General features: G+C 36.1%; 3 protein-coding genes across 12 annotated transcripts in view; 1 reads left to right on the forward strand and 2 right to left on the reverse strand.

Moving 5' to 3' along the window:
• LOC128213610 (ubiquitin carboxyl-terminal hydrolase 24-like) overlaps positions 1-9,555 on the reverse strand; it is a 68,969-nt gene extending 59,414 nt beyond the window's left edge. For 4 of the 6 annotated variants that reach the window (XM_052919514.1, XM_052919513.1, XM_052919511.1 and 1 more), the window contains exons 1-10: positions 9,178-9,555; positions 7,165-7,354; positions 6,473-6,540; positions 6,063-6,206; positions 5,317-5,475; positions 4,664-4,750; positions 4,024-4,164; positions 3,116-3,274; positions 2,282-2,402; positions 1,517-1,620 (exon numbers count right to left, since the gene is read on the reverse strand). In XM_052919514.1, coding sequence (XP_052775474.1) covers positions 1,517-1,620; positions 2,282-2,402; positions 3,116-3,274; positions 4,024-4,164; positions 4,664-4,750; positions 5,317-5,475; positions 6,063-6,206; positions 6,473-6,540; positions 7,165-7,354; positions 9,178-9,426 — 1,422 coding nt within the window. In that variant the 5' untranslated portion in view covers positions 9,427-9,555. The remainder of the gene's footprint in view (positions 1-1,516; positions 1,621-2,281; positions 2,403-3,115; positions 3,275-4,023; positions 4,165-4,663; positions 4,751-5,316; positions 5,476-6,062; positions 6,207-6,472; positions 6,541-7,164; positions 7,355-9,177) is intronic. The other 2 variants (XM_052919516.1, XM_052919512.1) reach the window with 1 other exon arrangement.
• Positions 9,556-13,229: 3,674 nt separating this feature from the next.
• Positions 13,230-17,016, reverse strand: LOC128215255 (ubiquitin carboxyl-terminal hydrolase 24-like). Its single transcript, XM_052921963.1, has 5 exons — positions 16,637-17,016; positions 15,141-15,330; positions 14,459-14,526; positions 14,049-14,192; positions 13,230-13,244 (listed from the first exon to the last, which is right to left on the reverse strand). The coding sequence occupies exons 1-5, from the start codon at positions 16,883-16,885 to the stop codon at positions 13,230-13,232; spliced, it is 666 nt and encodes a 221-aa protein (XP_052777923.1). The 5' UTR covers positions 16,886-17,016.
• A 1,508-nt stretch (positions 17,017-18,524) lies between these two features.
• Positions 18,525-22,201, forward strand: part of LOC128213355 (F-BAR domain only protein 2-like) — a 37,423-nt gene continuing 33,746 nt past the window's right edge. For all 5 annotated transcript variants that reach the window (XM_052918967.1, XM_052918968.1, XM_052918970.1 and 2 more), the window contains exons 1-2: positions 18,525-18,630; positions 22,077-22,168. In XM_052918967.1, the coding sequence (XP_052774927.1) occupies positions 18,604-18,630; positions 22,077-22,168 (119 nt within the window). In that variant the 5' untranslated portion in view covers positions 18,525-18,603. The remainder of the gene's footprint in view (positions 18,631-22,076; positions 22,169-22,201) is intronic.

Below are 22,201 nucleotides of genomic sequence, written 5' to 3' on the forward strand. Positions count from 1 at the left end.
ATTAAACTCGCAATCAAACTCTGGTAAAAGGCTGAAGGCAGGGCTCCGTAGCAGCGTAGACTGTGCTTTGTTTCATTTAAAATGGTGAAGAAATAGTGAAGTTATCTTTGTTTAAAGTGTTTTTTCAAATCAAAATATTGCCTTCCGACGTAGCATTTATGACGCAATTTATCACGTGGTATACACACACTGCTTCTTCACTCATAGTGTTCTTTTCTTTTAATTAATAATTGAAATGTGTTTATGAATTCAACTAAACTTTACATATTTAGTAATTGAAACCTCATATTACTTCAAAAAAGCACAATTTCTAGTAATGTTTTTTAATAAGATTCAGGGCTTTAAAAATTCACTGACCGATTCAATGTGTCCTTATTTGCCTTTAGCACCCTGTCCCTTTTCTGCAGCACCCTGTCGTTTTTAATACTTGGCCAAAACCCTAGACACTACACTAGAATGAGTCACACTAGGGGTAACAATTATCACTTGCATTGGTTATAAATTATCAAAAGACGGCAACCAAGTCGAAAATGGACAGAGAACCCGTTGCTGAACAAATTACCTAATCATGTCTGACCCCAATATTACAAAAATACTCAAGTCAGATCTCAATCTCAACTCATTTTAACACATAAAACATATTATGATTCAAAATCTTGCATGTTGTTTTTTATACTTTTTCAAAACATACATTTTAATGGACTGTGTTGATAGAAAAAAATGTAAATGTTTCAAAGAAAACATAAATCTACAGCATAAAATATACTTGAGTAATTGTTAAAAAAACACAATGAATTTCAATCATAACATAACATAACATTTATTCAGCATTAAATGACATATCATCTATAGCCAAAATGCAAAACATATAAAATGAATCATATGAAAAAAATCATCGGGTTTTAAGAAGTGTGAAAACATATATTGTTTTTAAAAACGTTTTATATTGATATGTCGTAATATTTTATGTCGCAAACCGAGTTGAGACTGAGACTGAGATTTGACTTCAGTATGTTCGTGATATTTGGGCCTGGGCTCTAAATAGCTGAAACTTTGCTAATATAAAGGTGATAAAACAGAATTATTTTTTTTATTTTAAAAAGATCTCTTGCCAAGATTTAAAAAAACAATCATTTTAATTTTGAAAAAAAACAAAATTCACAAAGGCTTAAAAAAAATGTTTGAAATTGACTCTGTTTCAATATTTCCTGGTGATCTATTACCAAAGTCTGTAGGGTAGGCAGGCTTTTTATTTTATTTTTGTATAAGGCTTTATAAAATATGGTTATTGTCATCATTGGAGAATGGCGTTAAAGTAATTTTCTGTATAAAGCTTTGAAGTTTAAAACTACATATTAAAACATATACATTATTTATTTTATTTTATTTTCAAATTTTAGGCCCTTCCCATTGTTGTGGTATGGGTAATAGGGGGTGGGGGAGGATTCAGAGTGGAACAAGAATCTATAAAAAAAGAAGATTTCTGGCCCCAACAAAGAAACATCTATAAACGAACCTGCATCTTCCAGATCATGGTGAGCTCGTCAGACGACAGGTCAGTTCCCAGGAAATCCACAATACCCTTGATTTTATCACAGTACTGCGCCTGGTCGATGTTACCTGTCAAATTTATATAAGAAGTAAAAGTAATACTTAACGATGTACTCTTACCCCCAAATAAGACTTACCACAATTAATACAATCATTTTAATTTACTGAAAAAGGATGAACACGTTATTTTTTCCTAATGAGAAGATAGTTGATCACTGTAAATCTTTTAGGACCAACCAGCCATTTAATATTTGTGCGTTTTCAGCTATTAAATTCATGGTAACAATCTTGAACTAGTCAAAAAAAAATTGTCAAAAACATACATAGAATTTATACCATTGTGTACAACGCATTAAATCTTAGTTACTGATGTATCACATTGCTTATGACATGTGTTTCTTTTGCAGTTTTTGCATATATTTCCAATTCGAAACTTACTGGGTTTGTCTACTAAGTAATTTAAAAAAAGCGTCAGTAAATATGTATCTGTACAAATAATGTGACTTTCTAATGCTAAATATACACACTATAAACTGGAAGACCGTTATGCGCTATTTTAATTGGGTAAACGCAGCTGAGACAGCCACAAAGTATTATTTTAATCATGTAAAATGATATATTGTCGGCCTCAAACTACCTCTATTGACAACTCTAGGCTTGTTTTGTGAAAATAATGAAATTGACGATTTTGGGACCATCTGGTGTCTAGCCCCTTTAACTCCAATTTTACCTTCTAGGGCTATGGAGAGGATTTTATTCTCCACCAGCCACTCCTGTATCTGTTTCTGAGGTATGGCCGTCTTCTGACGAGGGTTCTTGGTACTAGTAGCATCTTCAATCAACTTTGTCACCTAATAGAGGGAAAAAATACAAATTTTAAAATGTATAACTAAGGTAGAGTTTATTTATGTGTAACCTCTATGAAATAAGGGCCAGCCCACTGGACTTTAATTGACAAATATTGTTACCCTCAATTCTTATCCTATATGCCAGGTGTCTGACAGGAAGGCAATTGATACACATTTATTTAACTAGCTGCTGGGTCAGCAACTGGCCATTTTAAAACAAGCCCAGTGCGGGGTTCAAACATTCCATCTTCCACGCCGTAGGCCGATGGCCTTACCACCAGGCAACGGCAAAAAAAGCCATTCAAGGTAAGACTTATTTCAGAAGAAAATGCTTTTTATTAAATTAATTTCATAAATTCTACAGTAAGCTTCCTTCCCCTCTCTTACTCGTTCCATATTAAACATGTTAATCATATTTCGACCACACCAAATTGATATTGATACCTTGTATGTAAGATTTAATACACACATTTTTCATATTTAACACAAAAAGACTGAAATAGTTATATTAAATAAATACTTTGTGGAGTTATCATTAAATGATTCATTCTGAATATTAATTATGCAAGAAAATATGTTTTCCCCCTAAATCTGCTTCTGTTTTTACTCAAACTTCTTCCAATATTTCTTGGCCCAAATCAGGAGAACCACTGTGGCCTTATGTATAAGGGGGATAATCAAGTAAATATACATGTAAAAAACGTAACATGCCGTACCTCTTTCAGCGAGTTCATCTTGGCGTTAAAATGTGGAGATTTGAGCATGCGGAGGGCGATATCGAGCCGGAGACTATCCAGGGAGTCGGTGTCGGTGGGCCAGATTTTCATACACAGGAGCTTCATGGAGGATAGCAGGTCTGATACACTGCCCACTTTCTGTTGGGAGGGGGGAGAAAAAGAAGTAGCAGATTGGTAAAATTTCATATATAAAATATACTGTTATGTACCTGTAGTCCTCTTCAGAATATACTGACATACTGTGAAATTAATTATATTCGCGGGTTTGAAATTTTGTGGTTTTTCGAAAAAGGACAATTTTGTGGAAAAAAATCACAACAGTGATCCTAATCGTCTGCAAAATCATCACACCCCAATCTCGTACTATGTATCATCTACGTCACGCAGTTTATGAAACTTACTACATTAGGACAATATGCCAGTAAGCGCAGACAGCCATGTCAATTTATTGCGTGACCGGTAATTTTAGATAAATAATATATATATAAAACGTATTTTTAAGAGTAATTTAAACAATGATTAGGTACTTACAAGTTGTATACCGCCACGTACATTTAATGTGAATACACGTATACCCTTTTACATAGACAGTATGATTTCAGAACTAAAGGTCAAAATTTCATTAGGATCTTAGGAAATTGTGGCTAAGCCAAACACGAAAACAATGAAAATTAATGTTCAACAAATAATTATGATTTCACAGTATTCAATGGCATGTACATAAAACTGTGCATAATTCTTTTGTATAATATTATGTCACTATTAACCGATACAGAATATTCAAATGCCTGGCAATTTTTTTTAATGGAAAATGTTTTGACTATACCAAATTCATGCTTGCGGTAATTTATAAGTACAAATACTCTTGCAAGGAAAGACTGCTGTACCTTTTCCTTGAAGTCCTTTTCCTCAAGTTTCTGCACATATTGTATGGATCGCTCCATTCCTGTGGTGAGTAATTTCCGGACTACCTCGGGATTCAGGTACTCCGCACACATACCCAACGGCTTCAACAAGGCAGCTATTGACTGAAAATATATAGGTAAAATGTGGCATTAAAGTGAAGTTTATTTTAAACTATCAGGAAGTTTATTGAAATTAATGGATATCATGTCTTTGTTTATAAGAATTTTCCATAGCTTGTTTTTCGGTGATATAAAAATTAAAATAATTTCCCCGAGTAGAAACCAAGAATACAGGTATGACCGGCCATAAAATTGCATTCTTGGTGGGTCTCTATGCTACAATCTCTTGGGTGAGGGCAGCGGACACCAAAACCATGAGAGGACCCCATCATGTATTTTTTTCTAATTATTTAATGAACACATTTAATTGTAATGAAATCTCACTATTTTAATGTTGGCTGTTTAAAGACTGAGCAGTAATCAAGGTACATGTATTACATACAGAAATATCCTTTTTTCAATCAAAACTGGCCTAGCCATTAAAATAAATTGCATTGAAAAGAGTCGTTGACAAACAAAATCATGAGTACCAGTTTAAATCATGATTTGGGTATGTTCTCACCAATATATGATTCTGACTTACAGGAGCATCGAGCTCGTCCGATTCTAGGATGTTCTTTATGCTTTCAAACCCTCCTTTCCACGCAAACTGAAAAACACAAACATCAAGCATCATGCACCGAAAGACTTTTTCAATTTTGTTTATTCACTATCCATATGAAAATTTATCAATTAGGCAAGTAACTATTTTGCAATATATTATCTAACCCAGTACCCAATTAATGAACTCATAACTAGTGAGCATCATATCGAACGCGAAATAGCCGTCATGAAAAATAAATTAGATATCCATTTACATAAGTGGAATTTCTTATCATGAAAAAAATAAAACAAACAACCAAACATGAAATACCAGTATGTCTCTCAGAAATCCCCTTTTATATTCCCCATACCCCCCCCCCCCCTTAATTTTTTTTATATAAATATAAACATTAAAATTTAGCTCAGCAATTCGATATCTAACATGGCAAGACGTGACAAGAAATAAGCTTATTTAATATAGATGAAACATTAAGTCGTATGATAATTGAAAATATTGTGTGTGTTTTTTTTTCTTCTGTATATGATGTACAGTGTTTTGTATTGCTATTGTATACATATTAATAAAAAAAAGAAACTAATGTGCATCATTTTGACAGTAAACTTGACACCTACCCTATTAATGAGCCCAGTAAGCCAGCCATAGGGATCCTTGTTGTATGTATCAATGACAACTCGAGAGTACATTTCACCATCTTCAAGTTTTTCCTCCCAGTTGGTTCGATCACGACGACCTTTGTTCTTATACTGGAACTCACATTCTGGGTTCAACGCCTGAAAACAAATATAGTTTCAACCAGAACTTCAAGGAGTTTTTCCAGTTTATAGGAGTTTTCCCTTTCATATTCGTGTTTTAGTATGTGTGTTTACTGTTAATTAATATACACAAAACATTACATACTCTTACATGAAATTATTTTGTAAATCAAACACTATTCCCGGTACTTCACATGGACTCAGTTGATTTTTTGTGGTCTATTACAAAAGTCTTATAACTTAAAAACAAGTCTATTTTTTGGATTATACACTCTTGTAATGTCTTTGGTCTGCTTTCAGGCACACAAACAAACAATATGAGAGTGAAAGATTACTCACAGGCATTAGACAGGTTATTCCAACAATTAATTAGTACCTCAATGAAACTTAAAATAAAATCTTTTTGCACATACAAATTTGTCTCCAAATCAAACGATCAGAGTGTCTTAATTAGGTGTGCTAGGCTAGACTTAAGATATTCTTCATTTCTCATCCTGCAACACAACTAGATTGATTTGTGATGGTGTCATGTGCGGTCAAGCCAATATGCAGCCTATGCACAAGGCAGACCTTCATACATCTTTAATACCCAAGAAAGTACTCACCATGGCAAGTATGTCCATGAGAAGCTGGTGCACTGGCTGCTGCTTAAGCCTGGCCACACACAGATCCACGAGCAGCTGCAGCATGTTGAAGATGCCTTCATGGATGTCCGTGCTCCATCGGTGTACAGCATTGGAAGTCAGCAACTAAATTGTATAATAAAGGACTGGTGATAAAACTAGGTAAAGTAAATGGTTTCTATCTAAATGTATTCCCTTTAATTGCTCAGACAGATCTACATGTACATACAGCTTAGTTTGATACAAAGTTGTTCTGGGATTATAAAACAAGACTGAATGTACGGTAGTTTCAAATTAATCAAAATTAACTAATTACTGTTTCTAAATACATTTAGTTCAAAACAGACATTAAAATTGAATTCAACAATGCAGCGGGTCATATTTTTACCTACCTTCTGAAAAGACTCAGTCATAACTCGATTCACAAATCTTGAACAGTTTTCATCATTATCCATTAGCCCTGAAAAACAATAAAGAATAAGCAATAATCAATTCCTGAGGGCTATCAAAACATTATGTCATGCTATGGTAAATTATTGGGCATTCAATAAACAAAAGAATGGCAGTCAGGGGTATGAAGATGAAAGGCTCATGAAGATATAAAGTGCTGATTGTTTTTTCATCAAATTAAAGTACACATGTGGCAGGCGCAAATTCTAACGGCTCAAGTGACAATTGATTATCAATCAGGTTATATTCTTGAGCCAAAACATTCCAAATTAAATGTTATATTACATAAAAGATACTACTGCACATTGGAAGAGATTCAGTTTTAAAAGTAAGCTTATAATTATTTGTGAGCAATGAAAACTTCAGACACATTTCAATAATTCGCAAAATATGAATAGACTAGTCCTGAACAGCTGTATACATCCATATTTAATAGTGGCACTTATGCTGTCTTGCTCAAGAGCTAGCTTTTATAGCAACATGGAAGAGTGTCCCCCTACAGAGAGAGGTTGTGGGTTCGATCTCCACCAGATGAACATGGCAGTTTGAGCATTCTGTTGCATTTGGTACCCAACGTAAATAATTAGCACAATAAGCTTGAAGGTCATGGAAAACTGAGTTCTGAAATAAATACCTGCTTCTGCAAGATTGGCAGCTGCTATCAAACATTTCCCTAGTGATTCCTCTTTCTTGTAAGGTATTGACCAATGTTCTGCAAAAACCCTGCCCTCTAGCTCATACAAGTTGGTTACTGGGAATTCATATGGGTTTACTTCTTCTTGAACCGCATCTGAGGAATCTTCCATTGCTTCTACCATCTCCTTCTGAAAAAAAATGAAACAATATCATGTAGATGAACAGTTTTCAAATTAAACAAAAGCAATTTTTCAATTTCTACGACCTTTAATAGCATTTTTGAACAATTATTACACAAGAGAATAACCATTTAATGTAAATTATTGGGCATTTAGTCCATATAATTGTACGTTGACGGATTTGTTACGATTTTTGATATGGCAAATCCTTCACGTACAAATTGTTTTGTACCAAAAGTGGGTAGTTGTTCCGATCGGGATTCTGGGTTAAAGCATATTGCGTCCATAAAATATCATAAAAATAAGAAATAATACTAGATAATGTAATTTTATATTAGTTCCGTACACAAAAAATAAATATCCAACGAATAATTATGAGTTTAATGGGGTTTTCAGGGCTTAATTTAACTTTTTTGATACTCACAATTTTTTGTGAGTGCTTAAATTTTCAACTCGCAAAACCAGACACTCACTCGCATATTTTAAGGCAAATTTTTGTGTTTGCTAGGCAAAATATATATTGAATGGAAAACAATGATTTAAGGTATAGTTTAATTGATTTAATGAATTATCATGTAATTTTACATTAAAACGATATCATCATAATATATGTAACACTGACAGTACGTACTGAAGAAGTCGGATCAAGCCTGAGTATTGGTCTGTGCAAAATATTTTGAAAATGTTCCTTTTGTCATAGGTGTTGATGGTCAATTTAATGTACAACTCCCTCTTCCACTTCCAAACAGTTTAAACGGACATATTATTTCATTTTGGCCTCTTTTTGGGAACTGATTTATCATTACCATCAGCCATCAGCGACTTTAAATCAACACGCGTAAAAAACTTATCTTTTTGCCTGTCATCATTATGCAGACTGTGTCTCGATACGATTATCGTTAAATACCGCCGCCAAAAATGGAAATGAAAGACCAGTGTACAAAACTGCAAAGTAACGAGTACTTGCAACTCGCAAATTTTCGCGAGTGTCTTTAAATTCAACTCGCATATTCCAATTTTGGCTAGCATTTTGCGAGTGTGTGAGTGCTAAATTCGAGCCCTGGTTTTCTTCATTTCATTCTGTCAAAACATAACGCAAGGCTGCAGTTCACAGTTTTACAACAATCGGAGCACTTCGGTCTTGGCCGAGTTGTTTGATTGTAATTACCAGGTCTATCACGAAGCTTGTCGGAGGTGGTAGAGTTATTGCGATTGGGTCGAGTTGTTCTGCTTGGCATAATTGTTGTCTGTGTCAGTCAAATTTTATTTTATTGGAAAGGTAGATCATGTGTTTAATGCTTGTTTTGAGCAAAATAGCTTTGTATTTACATGTTAAAATATAAATATAAATCTTTAATATCCATTTCAAACATAAAATACTTCACTAAATACAATTTCAATATTTTTCAAACCCATCCGGTTTTTGCACAAACCCGTTTAGACGTTAGGGATTGGAAGAATCCTGTATAACATGTCTATTATTTTAGACTAATTGGGCATTAGGGTATTAGTTCTCATACAACTTGGAACATAAACCAAAAAAATTGGCATCCTGCAGGACTTCCAGACAGAAATCTCATTTTCCAAATTGTTTGTTTTTTGTTTAGAGTGTAAAATATTCTCCAGATTCAGTGAAATTACAGCAGATTAGGCTGTAGGGTCAGACAGGTTTCGCAAACTCAGAACAAATTGACAGTGGTTTAACAAATTGAAACACATCAAATTAAAAGCACATGTTCTACGCACATTTGTGTTTAACAATATGTATGATCATGTATCAAGAAATGTTCAATATTCTTTAACTGATGCACAATTAATCATTTTTCCATTACCTCAGTTTCAGAACTGTCACTGTAGCTGGGTAGATTTGGACCATACACTGGGTTGGTTGAACCTTTTGCCAAATCTTTCATTTCAATATCATCGAGAGTGTCAAAACTAGTAGTAGGATGATCATTAGTCAATATTGCAACGGCGTCATTTAAACTGTTCTTTGCTAGGCGCAAAGCTTTTCGAATGTCAAGTTCGCTGGGGAACCCCATGCTTAGCAAAGTTTGTACGTGATCTTCGTCACTTTCCATGATTGAAAATTATTGTTAAGTAGTTTATGTCATCATTTTGATGTATTTGATTTATTGTTAAAAGAATATAAGTAGTAATTTCGCGATTTAAGTAACGAAACTGTATTTGTCCACCATTTTGATGCTAACGCCAAGCCAGCAGCCAATAGCTAGCAGCCAATAAGTGTTTGCGTTGACTTACGGAAATAGATACGACGAAATAGAGAAAATTGCCAAATACATTAAGTCAGCAGCCAATAAGGAATTTAATCATAACCGTAATAAATTTTGCACTGAAAATTCTTGAAATGCACCAGATTGTAGAAGTAAAAGGAAACATAAAACACATGTATTGGTGAACGCTGAATAAGAATTGGACGTAATTCAGTTTAATGCAATAAATAAAATGATGAAAGAATATCGATTAAAGAAGACAACAAGTCTGGTTTGATATCAATAACATCGATCGCTGTATAAATGTATTTGTAACCACTAAACGAGGACTGGACATTCTGTATGATGCAATAAATGTAATATTAAATGAATATTAATGAAAAATTAAATAAACATACAATCATGATCAATCTCTGTTTTGACGTACAGGCCACCACAGCCTAACCAATTGAAACCAAACATCACGGAACTTGGGTGGCTGTTACGACCAGAAGGAGGCGATGTGACGCCCCAAGACCGGGTACTGGCATGTAGGGGACATCCAGGGCTATCACCTAGCACCGCCCAATAACTTCCATCTTGGGGTGAGCTTGACCAAAATTGACCCCCAACGTCCAGGACCCCCTATTTGGGTAAAACAAGCACATGGACCTACTTTGGGTGGCTGTTACGACCAGAAGGAGGCGATGTGACGCCCCAAGACCGGGTACTGGCATGTAGGGGACATCCAGGGCTATCACCTAGCACCGCCCAATAACTTCCATCTTGGGGTGAGCTTGACCAAAATTGACCCCCAACGTCCAGGACCCCCTATTTGGGTAAAACAAGCACATGGACCTACTTTGGGTGGCTGTTACGACCAGAAGGAGGCGATGTGACGCCCCAAGACCGGGTACTGGCATGTAGGGGACATCCAGGGCTATCACCTAGCACCGCCCAATAACTTCCATCTTGGGGTGAGCTTGACCAAAATTGACCCCCAACGTCCAGGACCCCCTATTTGGGTAAAACAAGCACATGGACCTACTTTGGGTGGCTGTTACGACCAGAAGGAGGCGATGTGACGCCCCAAGACCGGGTACTGGCATGTAGGGGACATCCAGGGCTATCACCTAGCACCGCCCAATAACTTCCATCTTGGGGTGAGCTTGACCAAAATTGACCCCCAACGTCCAGGACCCCCTATTTGGGTAAAACAAGCACATGGACCTACTTTGGGTGGCTGTTACGACCAGAAGGAGGCGATGTGACGCCCCAAGACCGGGTACTGGCATGTAGGGGACATCCAGGGCTATCACCTAGCACCGCCCAATAACTTCCATCTTGGGGTGAGCTTGACCAAAATTGACCCCCAACGTCCAGGACCCCCTATTTGGGTAAAACAAGCACATGGACCTACTTTGGGTGGCTGTTACGACCAGAAGGAGGCGATGTGACGCCCCAAGACCGGGTACTGGCATGTAGGGGACATCCAGGGCTATCACCTAGCACCGCCCAATAACTTCCATCTTGGGGTGAGCTTGACCAAAATTGACCCCCAACGTCCAGGACCCCCTATTTGGGTAAAACAAGCACATGGACCTACTTTGGGTGGCTGTTACGACCAGAAGGAGGCGATGTGACGCCCCAAGACCGGGTACTGGCATGTAGGGGACATCCAGGGCTATCACCTAGCACCGCCCAATAACTTCCATCTTGGGGTGAGCTTGACCAAAATTGACCCCCAACGTCCAGGACCCCCTATTTGGGTAAAACAAGCACATGGACCTACTTTGGGTGGCTGTTACGACCAGAAGGAGGCGATGTGACGCCCCAAGACCGGGTACTGGCATGTAGGGGACATCCAGGGCTATCACCTAGCACCGCCCAATAACTTCCATCTTGGGGTGAGCTTGACCAAAATTGACCCCCAACGTCCAGGACCCCCTATTTGGGTAAAACAAGCACATGGACCTACTTTGGGTGGCTGTTACGACCAGAAGGAGGCGATGTGACGCCCCAAGACCGGGTACTGGCATGTAGGGGACATCCAGGGCTATCACCTAGCACCGCCCAATAACTTCCATCTTGGGGTGAGCTTGACCAAAATTGACCCCCAACGTCCAGGACCCCCTATTTGGGTAAAACAAGCACATGGACCTACTTTGGGTGGCTGTTACGACCAGAAGGAGGCGATGTGACGCCCCAAGACCGGGTACTGGCATGTAGGGGACATCCAGGGCTATCACCTAGCACCGCCCAATAACTTCCATCTTGGGGTGAGCTTGACCAAAATTGACCCCCAACGTCCAGGACCCCCTATTTGGGTAAAACAAGCACATGGACCTACTTTGGGTGGCTGTTACGACCAGAAGGAGGCGATGTGACGCCCCAAGACCGGGTACTGGCATGTAGGGGACATCCAGGGCTATCACCTAGCACCGCCCAATAACTTCCATCTTGGGGTGAGCTTGACCAAAATTGACCCCCAACGTCCAGGACCCCCTATTTGGGTAAAACAAGCACATGGACCTACTTTGGGTGGCTGTTACGACCAGAAGGAGGCGATGTGACGCCCCAAGACCGGGTACTGGCATGTAGGGGACATCCAGGGCTATCACCTAGCACCGCCCAATAACTTCCATCTTGGGGTGAGCTTGACCAAAATTGACCCCCAACGTCCAGGACCCCCTATTTGGGTAAAACAAGCACATGGACCTACTTTGGGTGGCTGTTACGACCAGAAGGAGGCGATGTGACGCCCCAAGACCGGGTACTGGCATGTAGGGGACATCCAGGGCTATCACCTAGCACCGCCCATAACTTCCATCTTGGGGTGAGCTTGACCAAAATTGACCCCCAACGTCCAGGACCCCCTATTTGGGTAAAACAAGCACATGGACCTACTTGGGTGGCTGTTACGACCAGAAGGAGGCGATGTGACGCCCCAAGACCGGGTACTGGCATGTAGGGAATCCAGGGCTATCACCTAGCACGCCCAATAACTTCCATCTTGGGGTGAGCTTGACCAAAATTGACCCCCAACGTCCAGGACCCCCTATTTGGGTAAACAGCACATGGACCTACTTTGGGTGGCTGTTACGACCAGAAGGAGGCGATGTGACGCCCCAAGACCGGGTACTGGCATGTAGGGGACATCCAGGGCTATCACCTAGCACCGCCCAATAACTTCCATCTTGGAACCCAAAACAAACAAAAAGCCCAGACAACCTCCTCATCATCTCTTTTGCTTACTCAAAAGTCACAAAAACAGTCAGGCATGTTCAGTGAGCTGTAGCTAATTGTATAAAACTGATTAAAACTGGTTAAGTATTTGGCTTTGTTGAAATTAGCCAAAATAATTATTGATTGGTCAATATTTATCTGAAAATAAGTATTAACCAATGAAATCATTTCAATGTCAAACTAGCTCAACTTGGACATCTTATCCAAGTTTTATACAATTGACTGCTACAATCAAACAAGTGTTTTAATTTTGACCCAAGTTACCCACCATAGCAAGAAATAACAAACAATATGCATCTCCCATCTCATATACCATTGCAACAAATTCATTGGGTACAAACTTAAAGTGATACTCTTATTTAAAATCAATAGATACACATGTATAACAAACATAAATTTTGAGTGATAAACCTACGTACTACTTACTAAATCATACATTTCTGGAAAACATTAATTACTGATAACAAGTTTGTAACTGTGTATAAGTATTTAATGGCTGAAAATGCACAAATATCAGGGCTTTTTCTATAGTATCCACGAGGCCGACTATCAGACCCATTCCTAAGGCAAAATACAAGATATTTTTCCCAATCTTCAGGAAAAAAACCCAATCAAAAATTAAAAAATAAATAAAAAAAATCTTCTTTTTTTTTAAGAAATTCTTTTTACCTGTACTGGTTCATTTTCAACATCCTAATAAATTATGTGAGGTAAAGTTTTTTTTTGTAATTGAACTCAGAAATCATTGATTTTCATCACATTCAGAAATCTGAAATATGAAATATTATCATGATTTATTGCAGTAGATATTTACACCCCAAGGATTGATATTTCAGCCATTTGGGGTCTTTTAAAGGGAAAATAAACTAATATTAAATCATTTCCTAATTCGCAGAAGACTAGACAGATTTTTATTTTAACTGTAAAGTTTCCAGATTTCGGCACTTTCACAACGCAAAATTTTCCAAAATGTCTAGGGACTTTTTCCCAATATGGGCAGAAAAAGCCCTGAATGTTAAATGACTGGTAGGTCCAAAAAGATTTACAGTGATCAACTTTTGTATCATAAGGTGAAATACCGTGTTTTCTGCACCTTTCTTTCAAATTAAACACAGTTTCCTTCATAAGAATCATAGTTTTCGATATTTATTCATCCTTTCCGGTAAATTAGAACAATTGTATTAACTGTGGTCAATCTTATTTGGGAGTAAGGGTGCATCTTTAATACCCAAGAAAGTACTCACCATGGCAAGTATGTCCATGAGAAGCTGGTGCACTGGCTGCTGCTTAAGCCTGGCCACACACAGATCCACCAGCAGCTGCAGCATGTTGAAGATGCCTTCATGGATGTCCGTGCTCCATCGGTGTACAGCATTGGAAGTCAGCAACTAAATTGTATAATAAAGGACTGGTGATAAAACTAGGTAAAGTAAATGGTTTCTATCTAAATATATTCCCTTTAATTGCTCAGACAGATCTACATGTACATACAGCTTAGTTTGATACAAAGTTGTTCTGGGATTATAAAACAAGACTGAATGTACGGTAGTTTCAAATTAATCAAAATTAACTAATTACTGTTTCTAAATACATTTAGTTCAAAACAGACATTAAAATTGAATTCAACAATGCAGCGAGTCATATTTTTACCTACCTTCTGAAAAGACTCAGTCATAACTCGATTCACAAATCTTGAACAGTTTTCATCATTATCCATTAGCCCTGAAAAACAATAAAGAATAAGCAATAACCCAATAACCCATCAATTCCTGATGCTATGGTAAACTATTGGGCATTCAATAAACAAAAGAATGGCAGTCAGGGGTATGAAGATGAAAGGCTCGTGAAGCTATAAAGTGCTGATTGTTTTTTCATCAAATTAAAGTACACATGTGGCAGGCGCAAATTCTTACGGCTCAAGTGACAATTGATTATCAATCAGGTTATATTCTTGAGCCAAAACATTCCAAATTAAATGTTATATTACATAAAAGATACTACTGCACATTGGAAGAGATTCAGTTTTAAAAGTAGGCTTATAATTATTTGTGAGGAATGAAAACTTCAGACACATTTCAATAATTCGCAAAATATGAATAGACTAGTCCTGAACATCTGTATACATCCATATTTAATAGTGGCACTTATGCTGTCTTGCTCAAGAGCTAGCTTTTATAGCAACCTGGAAGAGTGTCCCCCTACAGAGAGAGGTTGTGGGTTCGATCTCCACCAGATGAACATGGCAGTTTGAGCATTCTGTTGCATTTGGTACCCAACGTAAATAATTAGCACAATAAGCTTGAAGGTCATGGAAAACTGAGTTCTGAAATAAATACCTGCTTCTGCAAGATTGGCAGCTGCTATCAAACATTTCCCTAGTGATTCCTCTTTCTTGTAAGGTATTGACCAATGTTCTGCAAAAACCCTGCCCTCTAGCTCATACAAGTTGGTTACTGGGAATTCATATGGGTTTACTTCTTCTTGAACCGCATCTGAGGAATCTTCCATTGCTTCTACCATCTCCTTCTGAAAAAAAATGAAACAATATCATGTAGATGAAGTTTTCAAATTAAACAAAAGCAATTCTTCAACTTCTACGATCTTTAATAGCATTTTTGAACAATTATTACACAAGAGAATAACCATTTAATGTAAATTATTGGGCATTTAGTCCATATAATTGTACGTTGACGGATTTTTTTACGATTTTTGATATGGCAAATCCTTCACGTACAAATTGTTTTGTACCAAAAGTGGGTAGTTGTTCCGATCGGGATTCTGGGTTAAAGCATATTGCGTCCATAAAATATCATAAAAACAAGAAATAATACTAGATAATGTAATTTTATATTAGTTCCGTACACAAAAAATAAATATCCAATGAATAATTATGAGTTTGATGGGGTTTTCAGGGCTTAATTTAACTTTTTTGATACTCGCAATTTTTTGTGAGTGCTTAAATTTTCAACTCGCAAAACCAGACACTCACTCGCATATTTTATGGCAAATTTTTGTGTTTGCTAGGCAAAATATATATTGAATGGAAAACAATGATTTAAGGTATAGTTTAATTGATTTAATGAATTATCATGTAATTTTACATTAAAACGATATCATCATAATATATGTAACACTGACAGTACGTACTGAGGAAGTCGGATCAAGCCTGAGTATTGGTCTGTGCAAAATATTTTGAAAATGTTCCTTTTGTCATAGGTGTTGATGGTCAATTTAATGTACAACTCCCTCTTCCACTTCCAAACAGTTTAAACGGACATATTATTTCATTTTGGCCTCTGTTTGGGAACTGATTTATCATTGCCATCAGCCATCAGCGACTTTAAATCAACACGCGTAAAAAACTTATCTTTATGCCTGTCATCATTATGCAGACTGTGTCTCGATACGTGTCTCGATACGATTATCGTTAAATACCGCTGCCAAAAATGGAAATGAAAGACCAGTGTACAAAACTACAAAGTAACGAGTACTTGCAACTCGCAAATTTTTGCGAGTGTCTTTAAATTCAACTCGCATATTCCAATTTTGGCTCGCATTTTGCGAGTGTGCGAGTGCTAAATTCGAGCCCTGTTTGTTTTTTGTTTAGAGTGTAAAATATTATCCAGATTCAGTGAAATTATACCAGATTAGGCTGTAGGGTCAGACAGGTTTCGCAAACTCAGAACAAATTGACAGTGGTTTAACAAATTGAAACACATCAAATTAACAGCACATGTTCTACGCACGTTTGTGTTTAACAATATGTATGATCATGTATCAAGAAATGTTCAATATTCTTTAACTGATGCACAATTAATCATTTTCCCATTACCTCAGTTTCAGAACTGTCACTGTAGCTTGGTAGATTTGGACCATACACTGGGTTGGTTGAACCTTTTGCCAAATCTTTCATTTCAATATCATCGAGAGTGTCAAAACTAGTAGTAGGATGATCATTAGTCAATATTGCAACGGCGTCATTTAAACTGTTCTTTGCTAGGCGCAAAGCTTTTCGAATGTCAAGTTCGCTGGGGAACCCCATGCTTAGCAAAGTTTGTACGTGATCTTCGTCACTTTCCATGATTGAAAATTATTGTTAAGTAGTTTATGTCATCATTTTGATGTATGTCAATTATTGTTAAAAGAATATAAGTAGTAATTTCGCGATTTAAGTAACGAAACTGTATTTGTCCACCATTTTGATACCACACACTGAAGATTAACCAAGGGGAGTAATTCAGGATAATCAAGGTCAAACGTCTTATGTTCAAACGGTCACACATTCATAATCATATGATAATATTACAGATAATATTGTAAACCGAGTTTAATTATAGCTATTTTCCGACATAACATAGATTATCCAGTAACAAGCAAACAAATGGTGTAAAAGAGAAATAAATGAATTAAAACATGACATGCGACACAGAAATACAAGTATCTATCAATGTTTTATCATATACCCTGGTACAGATCTTAAAAAATACAAAAAAGTTATACATAACGCATATAAAAGTAATATTATAAGCAAACTAAAAGGAATTCACAGAATTGAACTATACTAGGCATGCATATCACACATAAACTAAATTTAACTAAATCTAAATGGCATGCATAAGCATATAAAAAAGCTAAGAAAAATAAAGCTGCCCTTTACTAACATGACATAAGATAAACAGAACATTGGAATATAGAAAGGTACATTTTTAAAACTAAGTTAAACTAGGCATGCATATCACACAAGAAAGAAATATACAAGCTATTAGAACTTCAAGCAAATGTAGTAAATCAAACTGAGGAAATGGTATTGATAAAGATAGGACATACACAAAAGGTGATACAAAACAGTGGTTGAAACTAAACACACATAGAACATCTGCATTTGTTAATCGCTGTATATATAAGAAGTCATATTCATAATTATATTATAGTATTACAGATAATATTGTAAATTGAGTTATAGAAAGTAAGGACATGGTCGTATTAATAATTTAGTTTAGTTCATGTTATTATGTTTATCCTCCATTGCTGAAGAGAAATATAGCCTTATAATACAACAAAAACAACAACTAACAAACATACATTATGGACACATATAAAGCATGAGATTATTTACAATTGCATACTTACAATACATCTGACATTTCCTATGTAGGGACAAAACTATCTATAGATAGACACAAAATTATTACTAATAATATTTTATTGAATCTGTCTTCATGCATGAGGTAAGCAAAGTCAATCATGAATAATAATGATGATGATGATAATAATAATAATAATAATAATAATAATAATAATAATAATAATAATAATAATAATAAAAATAATAATAATAATAATAATAATAGTAATAATGATAATAATAATCTATCTATTTAGATCTATACTGGTATTTATCTACTGTATCTATCTATGATGATTATGATAATGATAATGATTATAATAATAATAATAATAATAATAATAATAATAATAATAATAATAGTAATAATGATAATAATAATCTATATATTTAGATCTATACTGGTATTTATCTACTTTATCTATCTATGATAATAATAATAATAATAATAATAATAATAATAACTGTGGGACAACTTTTCAATCACGGCCGATTGCTACTATATAATTTTGAAAACAGAGACTGGAAGAGACCGGGAAATAGTATCGCCCCTGTTAAATTCGGTGCAAAGTTTTATCCATTCAGGAAGTACGAGCTTGACATGCGCAGTTGTTCAAAACAAGCAAACGCCATTTTTTGATGATGTGAATTGTTTAGGATAAATTTACTACAAAATGGCATCTTTTCCTGAAAGCTTTTGGGTATATAACCTTTTAATGATTTTTCTAATAAATGCAATCGAAATTGAACCTAACCAAATCGAAATAAATAGACTTTTTTTATTTGACAGTTGAACTCCACCCACCTGTCGAGTGTTGTTTTTGTATCATTTAGTTGGAAATCTAAAATAATTATTCACATTCACGTGGCATGAACATTTTTGCAGTCTGCTTATCTGTCGTATATTGAACTAGTGATTTTCACGTCAGTGCATGCAATTTATCAACTGTCAATTTGAGAAAAAAATGAATGTTGCACAGTCAGGAAGGCACATACTCAAAGCTTTACTCACTAACGTTATGGCAATTAAACTGTATACAAGGATCTGCATTAAATTATGTACCATAATTGCCAGGACGCTCTATCTGATCCTATAGGGAATTGCAAATGATTTTTAACTGATTATTTGTATTCAACAGCTGTTTAAAAAAGCTTCAATAACCAAGAGGCAACTTTAGCTACAATAATGAGCGATCAGGGATACTTTTTTTATTATTTTGACATTTCATGTGTATCCCTGTAACGCTACAACTCTCTACCATTTAACACTGGGCGAAAGAATATATAGTAATATTATGCATCGATGTTGAAAAATAATGCAGTGCTCCAGCCAGGATTTGAAAAGGGCAGGGTGGAGTTTTGAAAAGGGCAAGCTACATGAGTCGTGTAGGGGCGATTGGGGGTGGTGGTGGGAGGGGTCAATCCCTGTCACAAGGTTGTTTTTTTGTTGTTTTTAAGGGGGGGGGGGTCTGCCCCTAGAATTTGTTTTGTTTACATACTCAATTTAAATCATTTTTCATGATTTTCAGACTTATACAAAATGGTGTTGTTTTTTTCTCTAAAATTAGAAGGGTGTGTTTTAATATCAAAATTAAAATTTGTCTTTTTGTCTGTGGTAGTATGATTGTACTTGTCTGGAGTCTTCTTTAGTGCAATGTCACATATTTCTCCTAAAAATTATGTAAAATGAAGAAAAAAACAAACACAGTTAAACATTTGAAGCACTCAAATAAATAGATACAAAAAAAGATATATATGTTGGAGACGAATCTTAGTTTGGTACGATCGCGATTGGGTACGAATGTTACATTCAGCCTGGCTGTTATTTGATTGTCTTTGGTAAAATAATGTTTAATATGCTGATGTTTTAGAATAAAATGACAATAAAAATAACTTCCCTGGTTTAAAAAATCACTTATAAAACAGAGCATTGATAAAATAACTCCGAAAAATGTTCTGACAAAATGGCGGTTTCGGCGAATTTTGACAAGATCGTGGACATGGTAAATAAATGCTACATAAAACATCAACATATTTTTGTGGGTAACAAAGAAATTTTTATCATGAATATTTTAGAAATTAACTTTCAAAACTTTTACTGAAAAGGTGATGTATTTGATTGTGTCAGCGCCACCTCTCTTATGTTTACAAATCGGCAGTGACCGTCTGCTTCAAATCAACAATTTTTAATTAAAATGGCGAGTATCATCGGTACAATACAATTAACAATTATTTTTGAAGATTTGTGCTTAACAACTCTTTTCACCATCCCTTCACATTTTCTATCGCATTTTATGAACTTTCATGATTGAATGAACGAGTTCTCAATGTATATTCTGATTGGCTGACATTAAATAGCCCCGCCTCCTGCCGATGTTCCCGTATTTGGCTCTTCCTAATTATTGGATTAGAAGATGACCAATTATGAATACACAGGTCGTCTGCTCACTACACAAATACACACTTAGCTGTCATATGACTTGGACAAGGCACATGGGAAGATGAAAGGGCAGTACGGCATATTTTAAGCAGACAATGGGGGCATGGTGACACCTAGCGGGATCACTATTATCATAAGTATTACGTAATTTGTCTAAATTATGACAGCAGATTAAGAGCTGCTGCTCTTTCATAATGATTTCAATAGTAAAAAGGGCACTAACGGAATAATTGGCCCTAATAGAGTATTTGTGAAAAGGGCACTACTCAAAAAAAGGGCAGGGCGGTAAGAAAAGGGGCACGGGCGCTGCGCCATTGAAAAAAGGGCTAGCTGGAGCACTGTAATGATATAATTGTTCGAAATGTACCTGAAAGTGATCTTAACTGGGTTGGATTTGTCGTTAGAGTCGTTATTTTCATATAAATATACTCTGGGTCACGAAATGAGCGTAGCAGTCCACCATTTTTTATACATGTTGATTTTTATCGAATAAATTTGTACCCATCCGTCAATGATTGTTAACCCTGTGCGCAGTCACAGTTATCCTCGCTTTTCTATGTATTGTGCAGAGCAACGCAACAGTGTTCAAAAATGGTGATACCTAATCATCATCATCATCATCATCATCATCACCAACATCATCATCATCAACTTCTCCCAACTTGACCCATCAAACACGTAAGCGTTCAGCGCATTGAAATGGTTGCATTTTTAATAGTGTTATTTAACCGAGCCTATTAACGACCAAAATATTCGAAATCCTCTACCCCGTTTCATACATGTACACAACCTGTCAGATTTGTCCTAGATTTACAGATTAATGGATACAATCGATGCATGTAAGTGCATTATGGTATCTGAACATGTTTTTCGGCATAATGACATAAATAAATGTGTGTTTGATAGTAGGCAATGATATTTTCGTAGAAATTTGAATTTATAACAAAGATAATTTAAAAATTGTGGCCGCGAGGATCCTCTGCGCAAGGCCTGTTTGCTACTTTTTGCTGGGATGGTGGACGTCACCAGTCTGCCATAGTCTAAAAATCGTCAAAAGACTGGTTGACGGCCATTTAGGTGGACTAGAGGCAACTTAAACTTTGCCTTGGACAATTGCAAAAGGGTTATCACATACATTTCATGTTATTCCAATATCTATCCTAATAACATGCTGCTAAGTAGACCACATGTGCAATATGCCATCAATGTCTTCACAACTGACTAGCATGAAGAAAAGTCAATATAAATAGACTCCCATGTGTTCTTTTTAAGTTTTATTATATGTTGGCAGTCTTGTGGCATCCATACTCGCTGCCATTAATTCAATGAAGAATGCAGCACAGTGATTTTTAATGCCAAGATTGGTCCCGATATATATAAGATATTGTAAGCTATTCAGAGTTTAAATTGTTATGAAACACATTATCGACTCCTTGGCTGAATGTTTCTTCAGGTATCTTTAACTTGATTTCCAACCTAATGTTAGGTATGTAAAATGGGCATGTGCTTGTCAGTGACATTCAGTTTATGTGTGTTTGGGAAAAAATGTATTACTGTTTGTGAAAAGGATAAATAGTACTTTTTATATCACCCATTACTGTGGCGAGTATGATGACGTAAAAATCTAGAATGTTCAGATATTTGTAAAAACTTAAGCTAAAGCATTGATTTAATCCATATTTTGTTTATATCTCTTCCTTTTTGCAGGGAGGGAAGAACAATGGTTTCTATGTTCTGTATCATAACATGAAACATGGCCAGACCTCCTCAAAAGATCTCATGGACTTTCTCCGGGAAAGGTTTGTATGCCATACATGGTCAACAATGGTCGT

Source organism: Mya arenaria, chromosome 13, assembly GCF_026914265.1.
Source record: "Mya arenaria isolate MELC-2E11 chromosome 13, ASM2691426v1".
Lineage (NCBI taxonomy): Eukaryota > Metazoa > Mollusca > Bivalvia > Myida > Myidae > Mya > Mya arenaria.

Excerpts from the sequence above, each read along its gene's own strand:
- LOC128215255 (XM_052921963.1), bottom strand. The coding sequence starts at position 16,885 with ATGGAAAGTGACGAAGATCACGTACAAACTTTGCTAAGCATGGGGTTC. Across the intron at positions 15,331-16,636 it reads GTGACAGTTCTGAAACTGAG|AAGGAGATGGTAGAAGCAAT; the intron begins GTAATGGGAAAA and ends ATTTTTTTTCAG. Across the intron at positions 14,527-15,140 it reads TGCCAATCTTGCAGAAGCAG|GGCTAATGGATAATGATGAA; the intron begins GTATTTATTTCA and ends ATTGTTTTTCAG.